This window comes from Columba livia, chromosome 4 (assembly GCF_036013475.1).
Source record: "Columba livia isolate bColLiv1 breed racing homer chromosome 4, bColLiv1.pat.W.v2, whole genome shotgun sequence".
In the NCBI taxonomy this organism is placed as follows: Eukaryota; Metazoa; Chordata; class Aves; order Columbiformes; family Columbidae; genus Columba; species Columba livia.
In genome coordinates, this window is record NC_088605.1 from 14,652,723 (window position 1) to 14,679,768 (window position 27,046).

The window sequence follows — 27,046 nt, forward strand, 5'->3', positions numbered from 1 at the left end:
GGGTGTTTCTTGGCGGGGCACCCACCGGTGTTAGTCTTGGCTTCCAGTACATTCCCTTAGCTGAAACTACACCATCCAGTGGAAGTCTTGGTTCTCATCATAATTATTTGACAGGCCTGATAGTGACATTTATAAATCCTTCCCTCTAGTAATCTGGGATAAATCCTGAGCAATTTCTTCGAAGATCAGTTTGTTAGTTTACACAAAGGCATTAAACCCATAGCAGCTGCCCTGTAATGGCCTGAACATCTGTAGCTTCCATTTAGCCCAACTGATTGCATCTCTGCCTGGAAGAGCAGAGGCGGTTGTGCTCACAGCGTGCTCTGTCTCCATGGGTGTCTCTTTGTGTGCTCAAGCAGTTTGCCTTCCCTTCCTCTCCCCATTGTCCTTCAGTAGCTTGTCCCAATCCCTTTCCTTTTCTGGGTGTGGGATCTGCAGTGGTCTAACACTCCCATTCCAGGTTGGGCATTTCTTAGCTTGCACCAGGCACAGGGCATGGCTGGGCAAGGAACTCTCTGCTCGTTTCTTCACTTCAGTTGACTGTGCCATTGTTTTACTTGTTTTGTGCTTGCTTTATTCAACAATCCCTTTGCACTAACTATGCAGAGTGAAAATTCCCAGTGCAGATGTGCACATGGATCCATTTCTTATTTATCTACATCTGGTGTAGTTTTCAAAGCAATCTCTGGTTCTTACCTGAGCTGCGAACATTTTTAGAGCTCCGCGTACATTGAAGGCTGGGAAAAAGCAATGAATGAAAATAACGTCAGAAAAATACTTCTGTAAGCGACAGTATTTAAGTAAGGGTCAAATTAGAGATCAATGCCTGGCTGTGCTTCCCCAGAATACCCCTTCCTCTACTGTAGATTGCAGCTTTGGGCCTTCCTGGGTTTGGGACGGTAATTTTATATTTAGCATCTTTTTACAGTTTTCTCTTCCATGAATTTCAACAGCCCCTTTTTGAAGTTATATCAATTTTTACTCTCCACACGAGTATTTGGCAAGAGTTGCACATTTTAGCTGCGTGTGTAGTGAAGCACAATTTGCTTTCGTTAATTTTGAGCCCATTCCCTGCTAATTTCACCTGATGTTCCCAGTCGTTTTCTAGGAAGACCAAGGGAGCAGTTGTTCCCTGTCCTTTCTGATTTTCTAGACTGCTGCTGAGTACCCAGCTGCTATTTTGTTGTGCTATTAATTAGAACGGTTACACTGGGAAGAGCACTGACCAAATAACTTCACATAACAGAGCCACTGGTACCACACAAGGAGAAACAAAGTACTTGGGGTCACGCATACTGTTACATTTACTCCAGACAATAATCTTATCTTGGAGAAATGCCATCGTAGTAAACAAGGCTAGATCAGAGATTCAGTATTTGTCTAGGAAAGATGTTAAATCATTCATACGCTTCCTAATACTTTATCCTATACTTTTGTGTTTTGCTGAGTACTTTAGGAGGATATAGTTTTAAATGTGCATTTTGAAAAGAAAGATATGTGTAGGTTAGAAAAGAAAAATAGGAGCCACAGTGACAGATTTCTATGGAAGAATATTTGGCCTTTGAAAAGCCAAGTATGTTTCCTTGTATATACAAAGTTGAAAATAAGTGGAAGAGAAAATGCTGAGGCTGAAGGTGGCAGAGCTTCTTTATACAGTATATTTAACACCCTATCATGGATAGGGAGGCAAAAATGTAATATAGTAGTATGCTATTAAAGATAAAAATTGAATGCGCAATTACAACAGCTTGAAAGCAATTCCCAAAGACAGTTATTGTCATGCATCAGGGCAATACATATCACTACATGGCATCAGAAAGTGATAGCATCTTTTATTGCATAGTGAAGTCTCATTTTCTAGGACAGAATCTTTAGTCCTTGAAGCATCCAGTACAAACTCAAGAAATTCTTATATTCCTACCTGGCTTCAGAATGATGCTTTGGTGTATACTGTTGTGCTTGAAAAGATGTTTCAGCTTTCTTCCCCAAATCTGTAACTATGAATACAAAGAGTAAGAACTTATTATTTCCACTTATGTGTAACTTGAGTGTATCTAGCAACTCCAGTGAAATAAATTAACTAAACTAAACTCCTGGATGGCAGCTCAATAAAAAAACCTAGCAAGCTGCAATCAGTCTGACTTAAATGAGTCAACTAATTATTTCAGTGGGAAACATTTATACTAGCACTGAATGTTACAGGTTTTGCTGATGCCAAATATGGCTTAAGATAGTGGTAAATAGTGTGGAATGCTGTACTGGAAGCAGAGGGTTCATAAATCCTTTTTATAGCACAGGATAGATAGGCAGCGAATGCATTAATGCAGTCAGTACTATTTCTAGCTGAAAGTCAGGAAACTCTGCCTTAATCTGCACAAGAAAATGTCAGAGGAAATTATGGAGTCATTAACACAAACGTGTAAACAGCATAATAAACCTCTATCTATCTTCAGAGTATTTCAGAGTAACATTTTTTCCATGGACCTTTGTGCATGTATACACAGAAAGCGGCTTAAGCTGTTATTTTCCAAAGCTGTACATGTATCTGAAGAATTGACATGTTTTTGAAAAATGGGGCTTTTTTAAAGCTTTCAAAAAACTGTCTTTCAAAATTCTTACCCTCAGATTATGAGAGAGGAGCAAGATGGGGAGAAGGATGATGTTATGTGTGCAGATCAGATTAATCTGGTCAGGATGTCCTTCCTTCCAGTTTTGTTTGTTTGTTTGTGATGTTTTGTTTTGTTTTTTATTTATATATATTTTTTTTATTCCAGCACTCTTATTTTCCCCAGAATCTTAAGACTTTGATTTCCTAGAAAAAAATGTGGTATCCCAAATAGCTGTAGTTAATGCCAAGTTAGATTCCTTTTTTTTCCACTGTGTCTTCCACAGCAGTTGAGATCACTCTGAACCTCTCATTTCTCAGCAGATATATACCCGGGAGGTGTCTTTTCCTCATTTAAACACAGAGCCAAGTAGCCCGATGCTACATAGCAGGATAGGTGTCACATTCCTGTACTGATTACTTCAGCTGGAATTTTAGTGATAGAATATTTTGTTCTTGGAATATGAAAGACAAAAAATTAATATCATATTATTAAATACTAACCTTGTTCTCTTCCAGGTGCCTAAACAAAATGATAACATAGACAGTAAATATTTTTCTTTTGATTATCAACTTACTCCAACAGACCCAACTGTGTTTTAATTTAGAAACAGTTTATAGATATCATTCATTAATATCCAATCACTGTCAAAACCTCAGGCTGACTGCTGATCTCAGTCCACTGGCAACAATGAAAACTGCGTTTTTAGGGGTATAAGAGGACGTATGGCTTACTGCAATGATCACCATTTCATGATGACTGTTGTGCATCAGTTTAACCTGGTCCGGCTCGATGTGCTGTTAGCCTTTATGGCACCAAGGGCACACCAGTGGCTTATGTTCAGCCCATGGTCCCCAGGTCCTTTTGAGCAGAGCTGCTGCCAGGGGGTTAGTCCATCCCAGGGGAGGATTTTGCATTTGTCCTTTCCAATTTCGGGGGCTCCTCTTGGCCTGTCTGGGTCCTGGTGAGGGACAGTCCTGCTCTCAAACCTATTGACCTGTCATTTCATGTCTAAAACCCTGACAAAGGCACACTCTTGTTTCCTTCTCCAGGTCACACTAAAACTATTTATGCAGTCAGATCTATATGAATGGGAAGTGATCCAAATTGAATTTGATCTTTTCCATGTTCTGAGATATACAATGTTTCTCCTTAAGATATAGCCGAATTAAGAGCCTGTTAGGAGCTGCAGTATTTGTGCAGCTGTGCAGTGCCCAGCTAGAAATATGGTTTACAGATGTAAGATATTTATTGTTCTTGGGGGTGTTTTAACATTTGGTTTGTAATGAGTCAGTATCTAGGACAAGACAAAGCTTTTTGTGGTAAAATATTATCTTTCTTGCCAATATATAATTTTCTTAGCATTAAATGTTCATTACAATATTGCAATCAAACCATCTTTTGTAATGATCTTCCAAATGAAAAGATTTTCTAACCATGGGAGGAGTGAGGTTTAGGACAGCCTCCCACTCAGATCTGTGGAGAAGAAAACCTCAAAGGATTTGACAGTTAGAGCTACACCAGTCTATAGATTTGCACTACAACCCACTGTGGTAGGAAATGGCAGGGCTTAGTTAGTATAGAGATTCCTTTCTTTCCTCTGTTCCCTTGCAATGAAATAAAAAAAACAACCCAATACAGTAGAAACATGTTAGTGCAGTAAACAGAACATTCAGTAAGAAACACAAAATGCCATAAATTATAACCTATCTGAATTTAAAAAACATCCTTTAATACTCTGCTTTATTGTAAGAACTGTATCTCTTAATCCATGTTATGGAAACCACTTGTCATAACTAAACCCCTTTATTGCTAAACCCATTTCCTCTGCTTTACTTCATTGGCCTGAGTAGAAAGTGAAGAACTTCTTAAAAACATTTTTACAGAAACTGAGATCTGGAAAAAAAAAATCACTTGCTGTTAACCGGTCTCTCTGTAAAAGTTCCTGCTTTCTGCTTTATACGTGTGTATAGGTGCATTCCCAGCATTGCTTCTGGCCACAGCAGCTGGTGCGGGGTGGTGGTGGCAGGGCTGCTGGTGGCCGGCTTGGGGGGAGAGGTGGTCAGCTTGGAGGTGTGGGCAGGGAGGGAAGAGCCATTTTAGGCTCTGTCAGACTGGGGAATTTGGAGCCACTGCTGCTGTTGAGAGGACACACGTCTCAGTGATGCCTGGAGCTGCCCTTGGTGGAGCTTTGCAGACCGACTGGAGCATGGGGCCAGTGGGAGATGAACTGGGGGATGTTCTGAGGCTTCCTGGGCTGCTCGTGGCTCCGGAGGTTTGAGGCCATAGCGGAGTGCGAGCTTTGGTAGGAGGGCTGTGCTGTACGGGGCTGTACTGGGCTCAGGATGGTGAGGACCAGCATTGCTGTGGCCATGGTCCCCACCTTGCTGGTGGGGCTGGGGGGAGCCAGAGTACCACACAGAAGGCGGAGCGGCAGTGTGGTGGCCCCCTCAGTGGCTGCTGGAGCTATTTTGCAGGCAAAGCTGCGAAGTAGCTGTGGTGAGGGTTTTTGCAGGGGTCGTGAGACACCCTAGGGAAGGAGACAGGAGAGGAGAGGGAAGAGGGAGCTTGGATATAGTAGGTGAGGTTCATTCTGGGTATAAATTTTGTCAGTTTTTTATTTCTCTTCTTGGAAAGGTTCATGTTATTTTTGAGGTAGCCTCACATTTACATCAGAGTAATACTATTTATTACTGCTCTATTAATCTTATCATTTCAGTTTTCTGCTTTTAAAAATCTCTATGAAATTTCTGTTTCTCTGAACGAGAGTGTCTCTCCTGCTGCTCATTGTTCATAGATATCCGCGGCATCTGGCAGTTATGAGATAAACTTTCATGGGGATACTTGGGAAAGTAGCTTTGCATGGTGTGTATGTTTTTATTTCTGCAAGTAACTTCAGAAACTGACCTTACGAAGTAGTGGTCTTGGAAATGCTACACGCAGTAAAGATAGATACATTTATGACCCAGAGCTACTATGATTCTTATAGTATTTTTTACTTATTAGGCTAAAATACTGTTAGAAGCAAGGCTGTGAAGCCATGGAATGTGTATGCTTTTTATGGTCATAATATACACAAAGTTGATTACTTACTTCGTTTATTTTCTTAACAGATAGATGTCTGGAAAAGAAAGAATTATATGCAAAACATTTCATTACCATAAAATAAAAAGCACTTTGAGTACTTAAATACTTTGATTACATCATCACTGAAAATTAACAGCCCTTGGAAAGGGAAGGATTTTATTACTGCTATAGAAATTCAGTGGCTCGTTATATTTTTACATAAATTATTTGCAGGAAAAGGTTATGGACTTCCATAAAAAAAGAATAGCATCCACTGAATTAATTATGGTAAACGAGAAAAGACTTTGTTAAGGATTTATTCTGGGAGGAAGGGAAAAGTGGTATGAATGATTATCAGCTTTCTTCACTACTTTTCATCTCATGCCATAATGTCTTGTTATGAACTTTAAAGTCAGCTATAAATGGAGGTAAATTCTTGAAGAGTTTAAAAAATGGAACATTCACAGAGGCACAATGAAAACTGTAGAGGAATGGAGGTGCAAACCAGGAAAGGAAGAATAGAGAATGCTCCCCATATTCCTGACTCAAGCAGGTGTTTAGGTATTGTTCTGCCTTCTCCTCATATACCCGATCAACAGAAATATCTTCATTTCCTGTAAAGGATCATCAGAAAATATTCTCCCTGGAAAGGGACAGTGTATTGAGTCTGACATTTTTTGTTAGATGTCCTAGGTCTGATGAACACTCATGTATTTTAGCAGGGTATATCTCATAGTAAAGGAGATAGAAGACTTGGTTTAGAAGTTATTCAGCAACACAAGGTGTGGATAGGAATCTAGTAGTTTTTTTGGGATTTAGTCCCTGCTTAGCTTACCTCCTGGTCTGAGAAGCTACGACAGTGAGTTGTTTTGCTAAATCAGTCAGAAAGAATGCGAAAGGAAGAGGTGGTATAGAAAACCCTGGGAGCTGTTTTTCAACACTTGTTCAGCAAGAAGGGTCTCTTCCTTAGAATCTTAGAATTGTTTAGGTTGGAAAAGATGCTTAAGATCATCAAGTCCAACTGTTAACCTAACACTGCCAAGTCCACCACACTACATGTCTTTTAAACACCTCCAGGGATTGTGACTCAGACACTTTCCTGGGCAGCCTGTTCCAATGCCTGACAACCCTTTCCGTGAAGTTTTTCCTAATATCCAATCTAAACCTCCTCTGGCACAACTTGAGGCCTTTTTCTCTAATCCTATCACTTGCTAGTTAGGAGAAGAGACCAACACCCCCCATGCTACAACCTCCTTTCAGGCAGTTGCAGACAGCAATAATGTCTCCCCTCAGCCTCCTTTTCTTCAGGCCAAACAGCCCCAGCTCCCTCAGCCGCTCCTCATCACACTTGTGCTCCAGGCCCCTCACCAGCTTCGTTGATCTTCTCTGAACTCTCTCCAGCACCCCAGTGTCTTTCGTGTCACGTGGGGCCCAAAACTGAACACAGTATCCGAGGTGGGGCCTCACCAGCGCCAAGTACAGGGGGACAATCACTTCCCTGGTCCTGCTGGCCACACTATTGCTGATACAAGCCAGGATGCTGTTGGCCTGTTGGTCTTCAGCACAGGTGCAAGACCCGTGCTGAAGACATCAGTATGGAGGGTGAAGGAGGCAAGAAATTTGAGAATGATCTGTTAGGAGAAAGTTTGAGGAAGACTAAGAGAAAGGAGAGGAAATGTTTAGTGTTTGGATAGCTGGCATTTGTGTTAGCTTCTGCAAGTTGTTAGCTTGGTCTCCAAGGTCATTATTTGACATGTGAAAGCCTATATTCAGGGCATTGGGTGCATGGTAAAGTTAAGCAATAATAAAGGTGTGCTGACAGGGCTGGCCACCATGAGGGGACATGGCACTTGTATGGCCTGCTTTCCACAGGCACGTTAAAGTTTAAATCTCACCAAGGCTTCTGAGATACATTCCAGGGTCCTGCACACGCCTATACTTTTTTTATGAGGCTATTTATAAAGTGTATAATTAATGATGTGTTTAATTTTATAAGTCTTCCAAATCTTGTGGGAAAACAGGGCTTGCACTCCTAAATCACATCTGTGGTTTGACAGCTTTGTTTACAGTGTAGCTGATAACAGCCGTACTCCTCCATGCTGCGGCTCATGCGACTGTTTTCTCCTTACAAAGCTGTGGCTGGGCTGAAGATGGGTGAGAAATATTTTGAGTGAAGTGCTTGTATGGGAAAATTGTGAAGTGCCTTCCCCAGGTCATGTGTGGTCTTAGCCTGTGCCACTCCTCTCTTACATGATTAAAAAACCTAGCACAATAAAAAACCAAACAAACTATTAGAAATATGTTGAAATCTATAGCTGCAATGAGAAGTGGAGTTTGGCCATTTTTGCTGCTGCCTTTTACTTCTAGAATAACAAATGGCGTTTATTAGTATTACAGAATTTGGCCTTATGATGGAACCTTTCAAATCCAAGTGCTCTGCATACTGCTGTCTGCTGGCAAACATGGCTTATGACAGTTCTCACAGAGCTTTCAAGGTATGTGCTGCCCTACCAAGGGATGGGATCAGTCATGGGATTTGGAACTTTGCAGCTATAGGTCAGGTCAAACATCTGAATATGAAGCTACTTCATATTAATAAAATGATTTAACAACCAACAGCCTAAGCCATTAAAAAAATTAAGCATCATTCAGGAAAACAAAACAAACCAACTTGTACTTAGAGCTTGGTCCTGAAGTATATAGTTAACCTACAGTTAACCTAAATTATTTCATTGATTTGTAAGCTTTCCCCTCTCCATGGGATTTGTAGTGACCTTGTAAAATGAAGTAAAATACCATCCTGATGAACTGAAATTGAAACAACTTAAGGAAGTATGGATGTGATTGACACAGCTCAGCTGTGCCTAAACTTCAGGCTGCAAAAGATTTTCGTCGAGAGGCATTTGAGCATTATACTCTGTGGCCCCTGGATATTTCCCATTCCTCTTCCCACCATCCCCGTTTATGAATGTGCATTTTGATTACACAGCAATAAAACATGCATCTGGTTACATGGCAGCAAGCAGTGTATATACATGCTCATCTGACTAGATTCATGTGTTGTGTGAAAGAAGTAACCAGACTCATAGCCTGACATATGGATAGGCTTGGCCATACAGTTGAACACAAGTGGTTTGTGCTTCAGAACTCAGTGCTCATCCACACTGCCATGTCAGGGTGCCAAATGAGCCTGGGTGCCATATGACAGAGGAGGGCGAGATGGAAAGGACAAGCAGCAACTCGTAGTCTGATTTATTGGCCTCATGGGCTGGAGAAGGACTCTGGCTACAGATTAGTAATTTCTTTCACTGAATGTAACATCCATGGCTGTGGAGTGTGTTTCTGTATCTCTGGTGCAGTCAGTGTATTTCCCCATCACTTGATTCACCAACTTGATTCACTATGCAAGTGCAATTGTTTCCATTTAGCAGTGGTTGCAAAACTTCTAAATTTCAGTAAGAAAAGGATAAACCTTAAGCAAAGGGTTCATGAAAGTTCTGCCTATGTTTCTATTCCTTTATTTCTTTACCATTATTTTGGCAGTTTTTCCTGTAAAAAGTTCAAGTGTCACATTACACTAAATACCACTTCTCTCAATTATTTGCAGCTGTCTAAAGAATAACTATTTTTTTTTTCTTAAGTAAAAGCAGAGGTGCAATGGAGGTAAAGTCTTGTGGTTTGACCGGGAAGAGTGTTTTGCTTCTGAGGGAATAAGGATGAGGAATGCACCCATACCTTGTGGCTTTTGCTGACGTTGGAAAGGTGTGAGCTTGGCTGAGTGTTTTCCTCGTGTGAAAGAACTGGCTGCTTATCTTCGGCTCTGGAGGAAGGGGCTGATACTGCTTTGGCAGTGTCTTCAGAGGCCTACAGAAGTCAAAGGAGAATTTTAAGAACTTTTAGGGAATAAAGGAGGTAGGGACTGTGGTGTAAGTGCAAACTCGAGGAGTAAAACATTGGAATTTTACCAGGGCATTTCAATGTATTTCTGCTGAGCTTAGCTCAGATCCAGGAGTTTCTTGGGCCCTTCAATAGCAATAGTAATTTTGGATAATATTCTACATTTGTAAGACATTACTGTGCTATGTTATGTGCCATGTAATACTGCTTTTGTGCGCTTCACCAGTGTGTGCCAAGTGCAGCTTCCCAGTGTTGACATTTCTGGATATGGCTGTGAATGAGGCCCAGCCAGGGAACACACTGCAGTTCAGACACAGGAAAAAATGCTCTTCATCCCAGAAAACTCACAGCTAACACGTGCGCAGTGTTTTATGGCAGATGTGGGGATGCTCTGCCCATGCTGTGAGACCTGCCAGTCACAGCCCAGCTCCAGCTGGGAGCTGTAGCACAGACAACTCAGGTGAGTAGAAGTGGAGGTGCATCCATGCTGTACCGCAGACCTGCCCCTCAGCAGTGGGCTCCTGGGGAGGGAACCTCATGCGTTTGCATGGTACAGACCAAAATTAAGTCAGGTGAGAGAATTAAGAGCCATTCTGGCCATTGTAATACAAATGGAAACAAATAGTGAAATTTTGTAGAATAATGGAATGAGAATGTTCTTATTTTGGTGCTTTTATGGTTATGAATTTGTGAAGCTACACTGCCCTTGTACACTCTTATTTCATATTTTAACTTCAGGAATAATCTGAATATGTCTGTAATGCTGTAATGCTAATCATATTTTAAACTTATTTATAGCTGTTACAGCAGTCAGCGTCAGCGTGGAGGAATACGCTTGTCAGTCCTGGATCACCTTTTGGAAGGATGTCTTAATTGTAGCACTTATTGTTTGAGGTTCAAGGGTCAAGAAGTGTGGTGTGTTTTGTTTTGTTTTCTTTTGTTTTTATTTTTTTGTTTGTTTGCTTTTTTTTTGAGGGGGGGGAGGTATATAATAGAAAAACATTTATGTGGAATACAGCTTGGTCCATCTGTTGTGAAAGTAAGTGGCAATATTCCGGTTAATTTTTATGGATGTGATTTAGATTTGTAACAAAAAAAATTGGCAGAAGGATTCAAGAGGCGATGAAGTCAATATTATCACTTTCAACAGAGCCTAAGGCACCAATACAAATGGATGAAAGATTTTTTTTTCCCAACAGTTTGTATCTGAGTTGAACCCGATTCAAGATTTCTAGGCTTTTGACTTGGTTGTAGGCTCAGCCAAGTTGTTTTTGAGGATACAGACCTGAGCTCCTGCTACAAATACTTACAGCTCATGTTTTATTCTCCCTGATTTCATATAAGAACCTAAAAAAGTCCAAATAGAGCCAGGCAGTAAAGGGATGCCGGCTCACTTCCAGTCATCTCGTTACAATGAGCGGTACAGATGGATGTGACCGTTCATTAGCACTGAGTTCCCCAAGGACCGCAGGTAAGCGACCTCTTAAGTGATCTCACCGTGGGGGAGGCACAGGGTCCTGGAAAAGAGAGGAAACAAAAATCTGTGTAAGCTTTCTCCCTTGTTTTGCTAAGAGAAATGTAAAGAGTTTAGATTAAGGAGACATGCCTGTGTCAACAGTCAAAGGGTTTATGTACTCTACAGCATAGAACATCATACTTCAATATGCTGTTTTAAAATCACTGAGGGGTAAAAGACGTCTACATAAACCATGAATGCAAGTAAGTGGGAGAATGTAGGACTGCAGGTGTGAGTTCTCTTATCCTTTAGATAGTCGTTGGCAAAATTGCAGCCTGTTTTTAAAAAGATATTAAATGGCAAAATGACCTGTAAAAATTTTAGTTGATGACAGATTCTGCTTACCTGGGGTCCATGTATTTTCATTCTTTCTCCTAAAAATAATTATTAATAATTGTTAATAGAGTGCTACCCACATAATTCGCAAATAAAGGTATAGCTTTGTTCTGGTATTGTCATCGTTATTATTGGCAGTCCAGCCCCATTCCCCTGCCCCCCGGCTCTACCTGCAGAGCATTCATCCTGCCTGTCACATCTGCATCTCTGTAATTTTTCCTGCTACTGCAAGGTGAGCATTAATTTCTGTGAACCTAGAAGAGTCTGGAAGCTTCGGAGGTTCAGTGGGAGATTGCTGTGTGTGGGAATGGAGGCAAGTCACAGCCTGGACCTGAGGCAGAGGTCACCAAAATGCCTTTTTCCTCTGTTAGCTGTTCTGCACATGAGGCCAATGGACTCTGAATGAGGCTTGCTGGAAGTGAACTTGGTTTGATCTGTACTTTACTTAGCCTTTTTTTTAAGGATGGATTCACAGGTGGATTCAGGTGCTGCTTCTTATCAACCATTTGTGCTTTTCTCCATATAAAGCACAAGACTAAGTGGACTTAGATAATTATGGTGATCATAGTGCTGAGAATCTTCCTGTGCTGTAGCAAATAAATCTTTTTGATACCACTCACAGTCATTACACAGGTGACATAGCTAAGAATCAGTTAAAGTGAAAGCAGAGTAAACTTTGGTTCACAGAGCAAACTTTGGTTTTCACTGTGTCTTTCAGATTGAAATATCTGATGATGACATTTATTCAGTTATTGTATATCTAAATATTGTTCAGAGACTTTACAAATATACTCTTATCAGGTTGTTTGGGATGCGTTTTTGTCTGTTCATTTTTCTATACAGAGATTTATAAAAATATTGAAAAGTAACGAAAGTAATTAATTTTTTTTAATTTCAAAAAATATGACAGATTAAATGAACATTAGGACATCTTACTAATAAGAAACCTCATATCTTACTCTATATTAGATTTTTATTTTGAAAATATTTTCATGAGTTCTACATACTGAGATCCTAATTAATGCAGAAAGAGTTATAGTATATCTTAAATTCTCCTTCAAGTAAACCATAACAAATAGCTCTGGATAAAATTAAATGTTTAATGTTAAATGTTTAACAATTCTAGAAAATAACTGTTGACAAAAATTCTGTGCTGTTTATGCCATCTTGTGGCAAAGCCACTTAATAGCACCGGGAATGAGAATAAATGTTACACGTTTAATGACAGTGTAGTTATTATCTAAAAATAATAGTCCTCTACAAGCACTGTTGGCTCAGGATGTACTAAAATACGTATAAGTTGCATTCTCAAAGTGCAGAGTTTAATTTACTTGCCTGCGCTGTCTTTGGTTCATCTTTCTTAATGTCAACACACATCTCATGGAGGCAGATGCACATGGAAATCCAACATACTGATCATGGGGGAACTTGAAGCTTTATCTAAACTGGCAAACTGTCAGTGGGTCCCTGCCTACCAAGTTCTGCAGATTTTGAAGCTGGCTTACTCGAATTTCTCTCAATTCAGCTTTCTTACAAGTTACATAAGGATTTGCTCATAAGAGTCAATCTAACCTTTCATTTCGCAAACTTTTTAGTGCTTACTTTCTCATAATCTGTAGGAATTATTTGGCTCTATGTTTTGTATTATAATATGAACTAAAAGGAAAAGAAATAAAATCTGTTTGCATGGAATTCTTTGTGTTATTTTTCTGGCTGATCGAATATAATACTTACTCTTTGAAAATGAGCCATTACAGCAAACATGGAAAGGATCATATTTTCATGGCTTGGCAATTTCATTCTTTTTGACCATAATTAGCTTATGGTTCGAAGATTTGAAAATGGTAAGTGAAAAAATACTCCTTTTCAAGGTTAAGCAGATATTTAATCCTTCAGTGGCTGAACTCATGAGATATTGCTACTTCTAAAGTATGTGAAATATCAAAAAGTATATAGAAAAGCATATAGAAAACTGCTTTCAAAATAATCTTATGATTGAGTAAAACCATCAATTAAAGGATTTTTAATAGTTGGACACCTCATTAGATTCCTGAAGGATAAGATAGCAGTTTGTCTCCAATTTCACCATAAGAAGCAAAACAGAGCAAAGAAAAATCAAAGCTACATTTGTGACTCAAAATTATAGGATTTGGAAGTAAACTTACAGTTAAAGGTAAAGTGGTGGAGAAAAAAATAGATGCTAGGTGAAACATAATTAGCATATTCTTAGTAGAGGAATATTGCCTAATATATTTTGTCAATAGTTACCCTAGGATGTAAAACCTTCATAGGAATTACTAAAGTTGATATTACTATTTAAAAATAGTTATTAGATGATGCTTTACAATGTATTAATGCAAAATGCCTGAGAAAGGGAACCAAAAAGCGTGATATCTTAAGAAGGAGAAGTAAAGCACATCAGGGCTCCTGCAGCCTTTTGGTGGAACAGTTCAGGAGGCACAGGCTCCACCCCACGCCATGCCCCTCGTGCCCTTTTAATTGCAGGGAAAAGCAAAACCTGATTTTTAAAATGAACGTCCTTCCCCCCACTCCTGACCCTGGCCCCTGTTCCCTTGAGGCACAGGGATCTCATGATATAAAATATATCTCCTTTTGTAAATTATGACTTTGATGTTAGCTAGTTGAAACAGTATTGCAAAATTTGCAGTGCAGCTGCCATTCTGAAAACCATGTCTATTCTATCATCTGCAATCTCTGCTTACGTACAAAACCTAATATGGAAGCAACAATTTCTATTTCTGATCGCAGAAATGGGTAGATTTTTTTTTTTATTATTTATTATCATACCTCTAACACTTGGCACGCTCCTCTCCTCCAGAACAGACATGTGTTTCTGTTAATAGAACAAAATAAAGATGTGATGTCAGTCATCATCCTTGAAACTATGGCTGGTAGAAACAGCGCTGCTGCTGGCTGGGATGCCTTTAATGCTCGGTAGATCCCCAGCAGCCACCAAGCGAAAGCAAGTGGTGAGGGCATTGGTGCAGAGCACAACAGGAACGGCTCACAGGAACTCGTGCGACCCTGTACAATCAAATGTTATGTGGCTAAGACTTTACACAGACTGCACTTAACTCTAAATGATATTACAGACAAGGGTAAATCTGTTTGTGACTGGGATTGAAGATCTCTACTTACAGCTGAGAATGGAGGGGGCCTAGCTGTGTGCTGGCTGTTCACTGGGGAAGTGGTACCTGAGGGCCTTAAACAACGTTTATCTGTAAAAGAGGAAGAAAGAGCAAGCCTAAGTAATTCAGTAATATTATGTTTTAAGAAGAGGAGAGTTTCATGTTCAAAATATGTTTTTCAGGTTGGATCTTGCTATATTTATAACATTTAATTTTTTCATCTTTAGAACTTAACCAGTATTTTAGTAGCTGTATTGAGGACATAAGCATGGGCCTGGTAATAGCTTTATGGTTAACCTCCTAACTGTGGTAAAAAAAGAGTAAATAATAATCCTGCATAATCTTGTACACAGTTAAGGCAGACATTTAGACATTAGACCCAAACTGTGGATAGATTAGTGAATTTGTTTTTCACTTAAACCTTTGTTATTGGCAATGCCATTGCAATGTCCTGCTTTTGCAAAGGGTCTGGGGTGTTTGCTCTCTAGAGAGCTTTTTAATTTCTACTTTAGCATTAATAAATACTGCACCCATGTCAATCTAAAAGAAATGCACGGGTTGTGCACTAGTGTGTGTTTTTGAGTCATTAATTTTATATCTCGAGGGCATTGTTATTTGCCTAGGAAAGAGGGCAAAATGGGATGTTAGCATTGAGTTTCGTCTTTCTGAAAAACATTTTCAGACCTTTCCTTACTCTTGTATCCAGCCACATTGTAGTTACTGGGGATAACACACAGGAAAAAAGCAGCTTTTGTTTAATGTGCTTTCCCTGAAATTGTAGACCAAAAATGGTGTCTTTTTGGTATTTCAGGACAGTCTTACATAAAAAAACAAAAGATGCTGACTGCTGCCTGAAAGTCTTTACTAATAACCAAGATAAAAACAGCATTTGGCATTTAACTTCAGATTTCGAAATAAATGCTCAAGTTAGTCTTTGGAACATCATGTAGAATATCTGGATGTTCAGATCTGCTAACACACTGATAAATTTACTCGCATTAAAAGCATCAAACTAACTCCCACAAAAATCAGTAGAAAAATATTTGCTGATTTTGATGTGAACTGGAGCAAGATTTCATACATACACATACACACACACATACACATATACATCCATACATATATTTTCAGATATTTTTTGTTTCTGATTTCCATCAGACTTTCGCCCCCAGTTTTTAACCGATTTAAAGCCTCTACAGGATGATATTTCACTTTCATAAATGAGATATTAATTTGCTATCTATGTTTGGGCATTAAATGTGACTTAGAATGGATTTAGTAAACCAAAACTTGATTAATGCAACTATCTTGCAAGGTTAAGAATACTTGAGAAATACACTCAAAGTAATTGCTTATTACTGCTATTGAAAGTGGCAGAAAATGCCTTTAAGAAGAATACTACACTTATTCATCTACAAATTATAATCTGGAGGAAAATTTCTTATGTGCTTTAATATGTTTTCCATCTTAAAGGTTTCTAGGCTTAAATAGCAGTGGGCTTTTCTGAAGTGGTTGTGGGTTTGACCAGTCAGAACTTTGCACATTCCAGGTGGAATGGGATCATAGAATTTCTCACATGAGGGTAATATTAAAATTACAAAAGCAGCATGTAATTATTAATTTAACATAATCTAATGGAAATAATTGTAATTGTTGAGTATGAAGATGCAGATAAAGATCTTCTCTTATTCCTGCCCACCAGTGTTTTATTTTTCAGTTCAACCATTTCATTTTAAAAAATACCCAGACTGAAAAACCCAAGGCTGTACTGTTCCTGTTTATCTAGAAGTTTAGCTCACTTTCTGCAGTCAGCAAATGTTACCTGCATATTCAGATTCTTGTAGAGGTTTGGCAGGAAGGATTCTCAAAGCATGGATGGCCTCCAGAGTGGAAGAACTCACAGTCTCATAATCACCTTCTTCCTCCTCAGATACCTTGGAGGAAGATTGTAAATTGCTCTTGCCCTTCATTGTCAGATCTTTGTTCTGGATAGAAGAAGAGATGCACAGTGAAGTTCAAGATTAATTTGAGATTTGGAAATATTTGATTACCAGAACCAGACGTTTTGGTGCACAGGAAATTTTCTGATGGAAATTGGAGGGTTGGAGTCGGAGGAAATTGGAGGGTTGAGCAAGGGTTTTGAGGATCTGAATTTTTGGTTTAGATTCAAAAACTAGCCATTTGGGAGATGGTTTAGGTCTTTCTCTGAATTTGGTCTGTCATCACTCTTGAAAATATGAGAGTGTTTAATTTTATGATCATTGCAGAGATTTGAAACAGTGCCTTTCATGACAATATTATCCATGTGGTATTTGTATTGTACTGACTGTTTGCATATGTTACATGCAGGAATATATTAACTAGCTCAACACAAATGCCATGCTTTAAAATAAAAACATGCATTGTTTTTGAGAATTAGAGCTAGCAAATGTGCAGTCCAAGTGAACACAATAGCAAGTGTGTGTTGAACAGTGGAGTCCACAGAAACGTGGTGCTGACAGTGATTCAGGATGTCTCTGGATGTGTCTTTATGCTTGTACTAGGTTTGTTCAGGATTATTTTCTGAAGTCCTTTTCCACCCTTCATACTCACTGCTACACGCTGGAACATGACTGTTGGCTTCCTTCAGGAGATGTGCACAAGTAGTGCAGAGCTGGGGTTACTGCCGAGTGAACTTAACCGAGGGCAGCCAGAGGCTTTTAAGTCACGTTTTGCTACCTGAGATGGTATAGGTGCATCCATGATGTTTGTTTTAATCTCTTCTTGAACTCACTAGTAATGGGGAATCAATAACTTTCCGAACTGTCCTTTCAGTTCACGCTTTTTCTCTCGAGTGCTGCAAATTAAACCAATTTGTTTTACCCTCCAAGGACACTGAAAAAATTGATGACTATCCGCTTTATTTCAACCCTTATCATGCTTAATGCCTATAATTGTATTTCCTTTTAGTCTTCTAGCTAAGCAAGTACAAGTCTTTAAAGCTCTTCCGAGTTGTCAACCAACTTAAAAGATTTTGATCCTCATATCTCCAGTGTTGCTTCCTGTGAACTCTCTCCAGGTTGTACGCATGGTTATTAAAACATCAAGCACACCTACAAACAGTGTTATTGACAGTACGTTTCAGGGTAAGGTTTGCCTTTTTATAACATAAAAAGGGATACATAAGAGTACTTAAGAGATAATACCCCCACACCCTAGACAGACCCCTGCAAGAGACCTGGGTTTGCAGGCTCTTCTGCTGCAGAACAATTTCCAGTTCAGTAGCAGACTGTCAGCTGGACTGGGGGTGGGTAATGTTTTCAATCAGTTTGCAAATGCTTCACACATTTTCACCTAGCCCAGGTTTCCAGGTTTCTGCCTGTGACACTGTCTTCTGGGAAATGTCAAAGCCCTAATAAAAATCAAGATATCTCACATCTACTGTTTTCTTTCTGCCCATTATGGTCATATTTCTGCCGAGACAAAAATAATTTTGGTGTGAGGAATTGATGAGATGTTCTTGTGTTCACATTAGTAGTTTTTTTTACATAACCAGACTTGTTATTTCCAAAAGATGCTTTAAGAGTGACTTTGTTGAATAGTCTCTCCAGGTATCCAATGAACCCTCAGGGTTTACTTTCTTTCTTGTAAGAAATGGATGTTACCAATGTTCTTTTCCATTGCTTTAGGATCTCAAGACTCCTTGGGGAGTTCCCAAAGATAATTAATTAATGTAACAGAAATTACTTCAAATACTTAAGTGCTTTAGCATAAGTAAATATTCTCCTGGCTGTTCTTTCCTTGTTCTGCTCTGCACTTTTGCCACCTCCTAGCTGGTATTAATTCCATATAGTGTCTGATTGTAATGAACCTTTCTGTGAAACCTGAAGCAGCCAAACAAAGTATTGATAGCATTCTTTAGTCATCCTGTACTTATTCAACTTGCTTATTAATCAATAGACCTGTACTATCTTTTAATCTTTCTCTGACTGGTAAGGTATTTACAGTCTTCTTATACTTCGGAGCTGCAACTCAAAACCAGCTTTTAGATACAAATGGGGAAGATGTTGAAACGTGTACTGTTTGCTTTTCAGCTTTCATTTGCATTGGTTGCATATTAAAGCATGATATTTATGACTTACATACTTGTTCAGCTTGACTCCTCTTATTTTCACATGATCTTGTGATAAAGATGTATTTAATTTTATTTTAAATGGATAATGCATTAGTAAGTTAATCACTAATCTAGCTCCCACTATAAAAAAGAGTTCTCATATATACTTCAAAATTCTCATGCTTCATTTTACATTAACAAACAGTGAATATTACATTTTCTCTTACCAGCATTATAGGCAAGATGATATCAATGCACATCAAGAAGTGAAAAAAAAAAAGTAAAATTTTAGGAACAACAGTGTGATACTTACAAAATGGTAAGTATTAGCAGGATTAGTCCTTCTGTTTTCTGTGTGAAACAGAAAAAATGTCAGCAGGTGTCATTCTGGAGAAAATTATACAATAAAGCAATAACAATCCATCAGCTGTACAGTATTTTTCAGATACTAAAACAAGATGAAGCAAATCCATCATGAGTTTGTTGACCTGTGCAATGCATGAGGAAGTAGCTGTGTGGAAGTGGGATTCACAACCCCATGTCTACATCTGCCCACAGAAACTACTCAGAGAAGGATGTACTTGGACTCCTCTCCCTCTTCTGAATTTTGCTGCTTGGTGCAGAACTATGAGGTCTCACCCTGGGAAGCTTGGGAATCCTGGTCTGGAAATCCCTCTTCTGAATAGAGACGTATCTTGTTCATTTAGTGGCAGGAGAAAATTAAACCTCCTGCTTTCACAACTGATCTGGAGAACGAGTTGTACTGATCTCTTTTCTGTAGCAGTACAGCATTTGCCCAGGAAACTGGAGTTGTGGTTTCAGATTGAGAGGCTCCAAATTCACATTTCCCCAAAGTGAGAACACTCCAACTACCAGGCTATAAACTGTTCTAGGTAGTGGCTGTCTGCCTATGGAAGTTGTCTCATGGTATATCCAGGAGAGGATGAGTTACAGAGCCAAAGAGCTGGGGAACAGGAAAGTGTTTTTACTTAATCTCATTTACACATTTAGTCCAGTGACTGTTTAATGCAAACCAGTGAGGGTGTCCTTGCCCAGAACGTGTTCTTGTTCTGGGCTGCTGAAGCAATTCTTGCTTAGGCCACCTGTAGCCTCACAGGTCTCACATCTGTGACTATAAAATAGCCTGATTTCAAAAGCAGAGCACGAAGTTCTTCTATTAAGCCTAACCTATAAGATATAATTGCAGCGTGCTCTAATGCTTTGTAGGAAGGCAGAATTGTGGACTGAAACCCTTTTTTGCCAAGGACAGAATTAAAACAAGTCTTCTTGCCCTGGTGTTGTAGCTTCTGTGGGTACGTGAAAGACGGGCAGCATCCCGCAACCCTCCCTTCCAGCTGTGTTCTGAAAGAAGCCAGTCTTTACCTAAACAGCCTCTTTAGATTTGTGCTGTTGTTCTTTCATGGTCTGAATACTGCATGAGCCTCCTATTGCAGAGTTTTGTATGCCCCAGTAGATGGCATTGAATGTTCATTTATTCAATATATATATATTATCTCTGCTCAGAGGGTCATTCTTGGGGGGGAAGGGAGAGTTATTCATGCAAACTACTTGTCTGATTTTTCTGTTTCATTATGCTGGTGCAGATCAGAAGAAAACTCAGCTAAATCAATAGTATTACTGAGGAAAAGCGCTGCAATGAGAGGATAATTAGATGGTACCAATATAACAATGAAAAAAAGGAAGGCAGTGTCTTAAATTGTAGCCTTTTTACTTCTGTGGGTTTAAAAAATGGTCATTCTATCCTCCACAATAAGAAATGAATAACAGTGGTAAACATGGTAAACATCAAAGCTATTAGCCGTGTATTTCATGGCTTAATGCTAAAAGGAGACTGTTTGACACAAGCCTTTGGGGTGATTTATTGCTATCCAGTATCAGTTTACAATTTGATGTCCAGGTTAGTTTATAATCTATTCTGTTCCACTAGGGTCACCGGAGTTTGGAGGAACTGCAGCCCTCCCTCTCCTTTTCCTCTAACGCCTCCTTTGCACAGGCAAGTGAAGACAGAGGCAGTGTTGCTGCTCTCCTGCCGACATTCCCTTTAATGAGATGAACACCCAAATATTTGCTCTGTGCTAGCTGAGGAGCACAAAGTAGCTAGAAACTGCTCCTTGTGTTATTTAAAGATAATTTGGTAGTGATGATGAAATTCAATTCTGTCAGCTATGCTGTACATATGCGTCCTTCAGAATGAGAAGGGCTGTGTGCTATCGGGTGGAAGACCACTGAAGAGGCTTACTGCTTGGGAAGAGACTGTTTCTACTATATTTTATATACATATATATCACCCTGGGACATCCAATTTCCTGCCTTCTGTTGTGCTGACTTTTGTACAGGGAATGAAAGAGGGCAGAATCTTTGTATGAGGTAGTTGCAATCAGCTGGACCTTCTGACATCAATATTTTTTTCACTGCAAGTTAAAGACGTACAGCTGGCAGGAGTCAAAATCTTCTCAGGCTATAAGGATTGAACATATTTTATTCAGTCTGAAAAATTTGTGTTGCTTTGCTACATCCTTTGTGAAATTAATAAATGGAGTGTATCAGTTATAACAGTAGTAAGGTATTGTATTTCTATGGCATATACGTGGGTGTGTTTCTGACAGTTGACAGAGAACGCCTGATGTCAATGGAAAAAAGGGAAGAAATTAATTTATCTTTAATTTCTGAGGGAATAACTTTATGTGCATTTTGTGTCAACCTTGCCTGCTTTTCATAGTGGCCTAAAATAAGTTTGTTCAAAAGGGTGACAGGTTAGCAATTTGTATATAAAAAACCCAGCGTCAGAAAGGGAGCCCTTCGTTAAATGAGAAAGCAGAAGGTAACTCTGTTCCCATTGACTTCGGTATGAGTGCACAGTGGTTTTTCAGTCACTGTTCGTGGTGTTTCAGCCAGTGACAGAAAGTGATAAAATATTGTGGGTTATATTTTAATAGATGTTGTGATCCTGACAGGGTGTCTCCTAACCACTTCAATAGTGGACAAAATGAGGCTGGAAATGCTGCAAGGAAGAACCTGCACAGGAGTTGTCAGAGTCACGTTTTTTCTGTCCAGCACAAAAGTGCCTGGTAAAATCTTGTCCTGTTAAGTATATCGGCATCTTCTGTTAGCCTCGAGAGGTGTTAGGCAAGATAAGTAGAAGCTTCCCGAATTGCATAAGTTTAATTCCAAGACCAAGCAAAAGCCTAGGAAGGCTTTGCTTCAGAGACTGTGGAAAAGTTTTGTGAATGAATGCCAGTTATGGTGAGCTTCTGTGATGTGGCCAGCTGTCTGTAGAGAATGAAAGTCTTGCAATAAGATGACACTATTGCATTTTATTTTTCCAGAACTGCTTTTTCCAGCCCTAAATCTTCTGTAATATATTGATACTAAATGCATTTAATCAGCTTCACATATTGCAATAAACATACGGTGTACCAAATAGATTTTTCTGGCTAGTTGTGCCCCTATTTAGTCAGATACTTTTTGTGCTTTGCATTAAATATCTTTCAGCTCAGCTACAGTTGTGAAATATGGTATCATTTTCCACTGGCTTAAGTAGGAACAGTGTTTTACTTATGAAATCAATATGATTTAAACATGCGCTTACTACTGTCCATAAGCTGTCGTGGAATTGGATTTAGGGATCCTGTGTCATTGTGCCATTATTTTGGAATGGCAAACAATAAAAAGGGGGGAGTCCTTCATGAGTAATGTGAGAGGAAAAAGGATAGGTCCGTTAGTTGCCTCTAGAAGTCATCAGCCAATGTAATATTTTCAATCTCCAGCAAGAGGATGATTTATTGATGGCTTTTTGCAGTGCACAACTTCACAAAGCCAAAGTTTTTTGGGAGCACTCTGGAATTAAACACTATTTTGCTTTCTTTATTAGTGGGTATCCAGTTTCCAATTAGTGAATATCCATTGCTTTTCCTTATTTCTTACAATTAATTTTAATTTCTATGATCTTACAATCTTTTACACCTTGCATGTTATGACTGTCACTGACTGAGTAATAAATATGGTAAAAAGACATGCTATAGCACTTCCTTTTTCCATACTGAATGAATTTTACCTTTTGGATGTGTATCCAGATTCATTGCTGCACGTATGCTTGGGCAAGATCTAAAGACATTAAGAAAAGGAAAAAAAGTCCACTTTAATATTAGAAATTTCCATCGTTCTGTGAAACTTCTCAAAGAATTTAGCTTAACAGAATGAGTGAAAGCTTCAAGGTTAATAATTATATTTGAAAAATTATTTGGCAGATTTGGAAATCCAACAATCTTGAGTCAAACCTTACATTTTTGTTTACTTACAGCTCCAAGTTTGGCGCAGTTACAGAGAGCTCTGCTCATACGGCAAACATTCATTTTAGACATAAATATTGTAACAGCCTTATTGATGCTTTAGCATATTCAGTAGATTGTTCAAGGGATGAATTTGCTTAGGGAGGCAGGAGCCAAACCTCTCTTAGCACACGGCTGTGCCACTGCACATGGCTCCATTCCCGTTCTTCCAGCCAGCAGAATAAGTATAACAATTTCCTCTAGTCCTGATGTGATATTCTTCCATCCTGCTATTACTCTGCCATAGGGAATATATGAGATATATTGAGTGTGGAAGAAACATATAAATGGGCCTTGACCTTACTCTGGTGTTCTGGATGATGGTTCTCTCGCCATTACCCTCTTTACCTCCCGGACCTTAGCTCTGTATCAGCCTGTCCAGCAACATTTATGGATCGTTGCAGTAGTCAGTGTTCAGAAACAACAAGATATATTTTGCAATGAAAACGTGGCCAGAGATCACATTAGGACTGCATTAATACACACTCGCTTTATCCAGTATCTAAGCATCCACCCTTGGAATTGCCCAAAATTTGTGAAATACCAACACAAATCTTTGAGTATCAGCTGCTCCACTCTTAGAATTACAAAATAAATTAGTTTTGCAGCAACTTTTTGAATAGAGTGAAGCTCAGTGGTTTCCTGTTCAGGGAACAGCCTGCAAACCACACCAGAGTCGTCTGGTCTTTCACCGTCTGCTGCTTAGAGTGTGGAAACATCAATAATGAAGCTTTTATTTATGTTACTTATCAGTACTTTAAAAAGTAGTTTATTTACTTAATTATTTTTGTCAAAGTTGCATTCCTGCTGTTTGAATCTGTTGGGTGATGTAGTACAGTTTTCTTGTTAGCTCTGACAGAACTGGACAAGGTTTACTGACAGCAAACAGCAGTAAGTAGGGAAGAAATATGAGGGCAAGCAGAGTTGAAAAACTAATTTTCAAATCTGGAAAATGCATATATCTAAATTATTCCCTTCTTCTCTACTTCAGACATTTCCATTGGCTGAATATTTTGATGATTTTCTTGTAGTTTTCAACTATTTGGAGAAAAGAACAATGTTTTCCTGCCGAGAGAATGAAAAGCTGGAAACTGAATTCCTGCATCCAGTGTTTTGGTTTCTTTAGAGTAGGGTCCTTGTTAAACTTTTGCACAAGTGAATAGGAATTAAAACCAAGCAGCACCTATCTAAGATCTGTGTTGCTACCAAAATACCTGTGAGACACTGGTAATGTATCTATCAAAGCAACAGAGATCAGTTCTCTTATGCTCGCTGGTTCTGTTTGCTCCTGAGAACCATTTAGAAACATCTTCTTAATTCAATCATGTAAAATAATACTTTTCCATAAATCCTTGAAACAAACAGAGTTGATCTCATCTTTCACACTTTGACTACCAGAAACTCGAGTATTTGCAGCAATTGATTTAGGATTATTCCCACGCATTGTAAAGATGGTCATGTTCTCTTGAACAATGTCACTTGGATGTAGTTCTGCCCAAATTCCTTTAAATTCATAGATACTATAGTCAGTGTTATCAAACTGAGTTTCAATTTTTCTTTGGAAATGTGCCCCCAAATACTATTTAAATATAAAAAGAAAAATAACAAAAAACCATGCTCTTTAAACAATATTTGAATGTGCACATTGATAATTAATATTTCTAACTGTCAGTGTGGAAATACTAATGGGCACAAATGCAAAGATTAAAATTTTAGAAGAATGAGAACATATTTTCTGCTGTGGAGTTAGAGCAGGAGGTATGGTTGAACAGTCGCTGTAATTATGGAGGATTTTTGTCAAGTGGTTAAAATCTATACTGCTGATCTATCTCTGTGGAACATCAGGAATACAAACAGGTAACTGATTTCTGTAATCTCTATGCTCTTTATCACTCATGTATAATTTTTTTGTCCTTTAAAAGAACAATTTCATTCTTTGCAAAACTCTTTCCCCAACTCCCCCTAAGGGAATGTGTATTAGAAATGCAAAAGTCTATTGTGTATGAATATTATACATACAGTTAACATACTTTTTTATGTGTTTGAATTTACTGCATTCCTCCCTGACCCGCCTGGTGGTGAATTTCCCAACATGCACGCGCAGTGTGACCTTCTGCAAGTTCTCCCTTGCCTGCAGCAGGGAACTATTTTAGTCTGTTTAGTCTGTTTTTTGTCTGCGTATGAGATGCAGCACTGGGGCTGAAATCCTCTTTTGCTGGCTACCTCCATGAATCCTTCAGAACTACATACGTGTTCCTCTAACTAGAAGCATAAACAGCTCAGAAGTACAGGATTTGTCAGAAACTTATCATAGGTTCAGACTATGAGGACATTTGGCACCTTTTGGGTGATTTATGTTAACAAAATCCTCACCTTTCCTGAAAAGACTACCAAAAGTATTTTCCACCATTTTTGCTTTAAAATACAGCTATTCCATTTTAAAAATCCCCATGTCTAGTTCTAGGGCCCAAGCATTTTTCCTTCCCAGGATTTTCTTCATTCTCTGGTCAGTGCTACAACAACATTGCTCCCTCCTTCTGTAAAAAGGTGGGATTTTAGCTGTGCAATTTAAGACACTTTAACCTCTTTTAACTTAAGGGGAATGTGTAATTTCATTTAACTGTCTATGTTCTGTAACTTTTCCCATTTATGATACTCATTCCAGAGTGACCAGGTGAAAACCCCTAAATGGTGTGTCTCTGATAGTGCAGTTTAGCGGCACAGACAGAGCAGCAATATCCACTTAGCTCAAGATTCAAGTTACATGATATATGGCCAGGAGATATACTGGGGAGAAAAATCAAAGGTAGGCTTAATTTTAAACGATGATTGACTAATATTTAACTGCAGACAAATTGTAATGGAACACCTACAGAAATAGACATGACATTTACATTAATGTCAACTGAATTAATCTTGGTGGGTTATGTTGCAATAAATTATGATAAATTTATGGTGATTTGGATGTATAAATTTGTTTCAAAAATCTCCAGGATTCCTGAAATGATCAGGTAAGTTGTAAGATACTCCATTTGAAAGTTTATGTAATTCACAGCATTTAAGGGAACAATTAGTAGGGTAAATTTTACCTGCCAGGGATAAAAGGTGATTAAGCCAATAGCTGAAGTACAGATGGTTAAAACACAGACAAGCCCATTTCATCTTATCTTTGTTCTTCTCTTTTATTCTGTTTCAACAGTGAAACAACAACAATAAAAGTAGCTACCATATTAAATAGCTCTCCTCTGACTGCAATACTTTACATGAAACTGTTCAATATTGCCAGATGCTTTGTTTAATCAATTACTAGATTTCAAAGGCCCTGCCATACTCACGTCAAATCCTTCTTCATGAGAGACAGTAAATGCTATAATTCGGCCCAAAATATTCAGAAGCAAATCCCCACTGGTAAAACATTATTGCAGTTATCTGTTTTTTGTAGTTACTTATTTTTGCAGTTATTTGCATATTTATTTGGTTTTGTGGTAATGTTTGAGAGCTCCTGTCATAGAAGAGATCCTCACTGTGCCAGGTGATTCACAATCACAAAGCCAGTCCCGGTCAAAAAGATGCATAAACCAAGAGAAAAAAGTGCATGCAACTAACAAGTGGTGGTTAAAACAACCAGCTAAAGAGAAAAGAAGTTTTGCTAGAAGGAAAGGAGTAAAACATGGAGTATGCAACTTTGTGCTGACTGTAGACATCTGAAGAGGGTCAGTCTGTAGTTTGAAAATCCAGGCACCTGTCATGCCCATGGAGAGAGAAAACCACCTTTATATCAGTACTACGGTTGAAAAAGGTCAGTATTATATTTTATGGGCTACTTAATACAACAGAAGGATCCTACTATTTATCATTCTGATTGTTGCAATCCATGGTTTATTTTCTGAATAAATGTTTACCAGGGTGATTAAGGGGCACTACCATTCAGAAACCAGCTTGTTTCTTGAAGTGGTGGCTGAAGGTGGTGTATGCACTGCACATGGCAGTGTGGTTGGATTTCGGGGACTTTGCAATCACCAGGTTACACAGTG

At 38.8% G+C, this 27,046-nt stretch overlaps 1 protein-coding gene across 1 annotated transcript in view; it reads right to left on the minus strand.

Annotated features, from left to right (window-relative positions):
- Positions 1-27,046, minus strand: part of CLNK (cytokine dependent hematopoietic cell linker) — a 59,305-nt gene that overhangs the window by 10,123 nt on the left and 22,136 nt on the right. Inside the window, exons 2-13 of the mRNA XM_065060547.1 lie at positions 22,739-22,788; positions 18,977-19,014; positions 16,393-16,555; positions 14,581-14,660; positions 14,230-14,275; positions 11,431-11,459; positions 11,067-11,086; positions 9,408-9,536; positions 5,700-5,727; positions 3,110-3,128; positions 1,922-1,997; positions 697-737 (exon numbers count right to left, since the gene is read on the minus strand). Coding sequence (XP_064916619.1) covers positions 697-737; positions 1,922-1,997; positions 3,110-3,128; positions 5,700-5,727; positions 9,408-9,536; positions 11,067-11,086; positions 11,431-11,459; positions 14,230-14,275; positions 14,581-14,660; positions 16,393-16,555; positions 18,977-19,014; positions 22,739-22,763 — 694 coding nt within the window. The 5' untranslated portion in view covers positions 22,764-22,788. The remainder of the gene's footprint in view (positions 1-696; positions 738-1,921; positions 1,998-3,109; positions 3,129-5,699; positions 5,728-9,407; positions 9,537-11,066; positions 11,087-11,430; positions 11,460-14,229; positions 14,276-14,580; positions 14,661-16,392; positions 16,556-18,976; positions 19,015-22,738; positions 22,789-27,046) is intronic.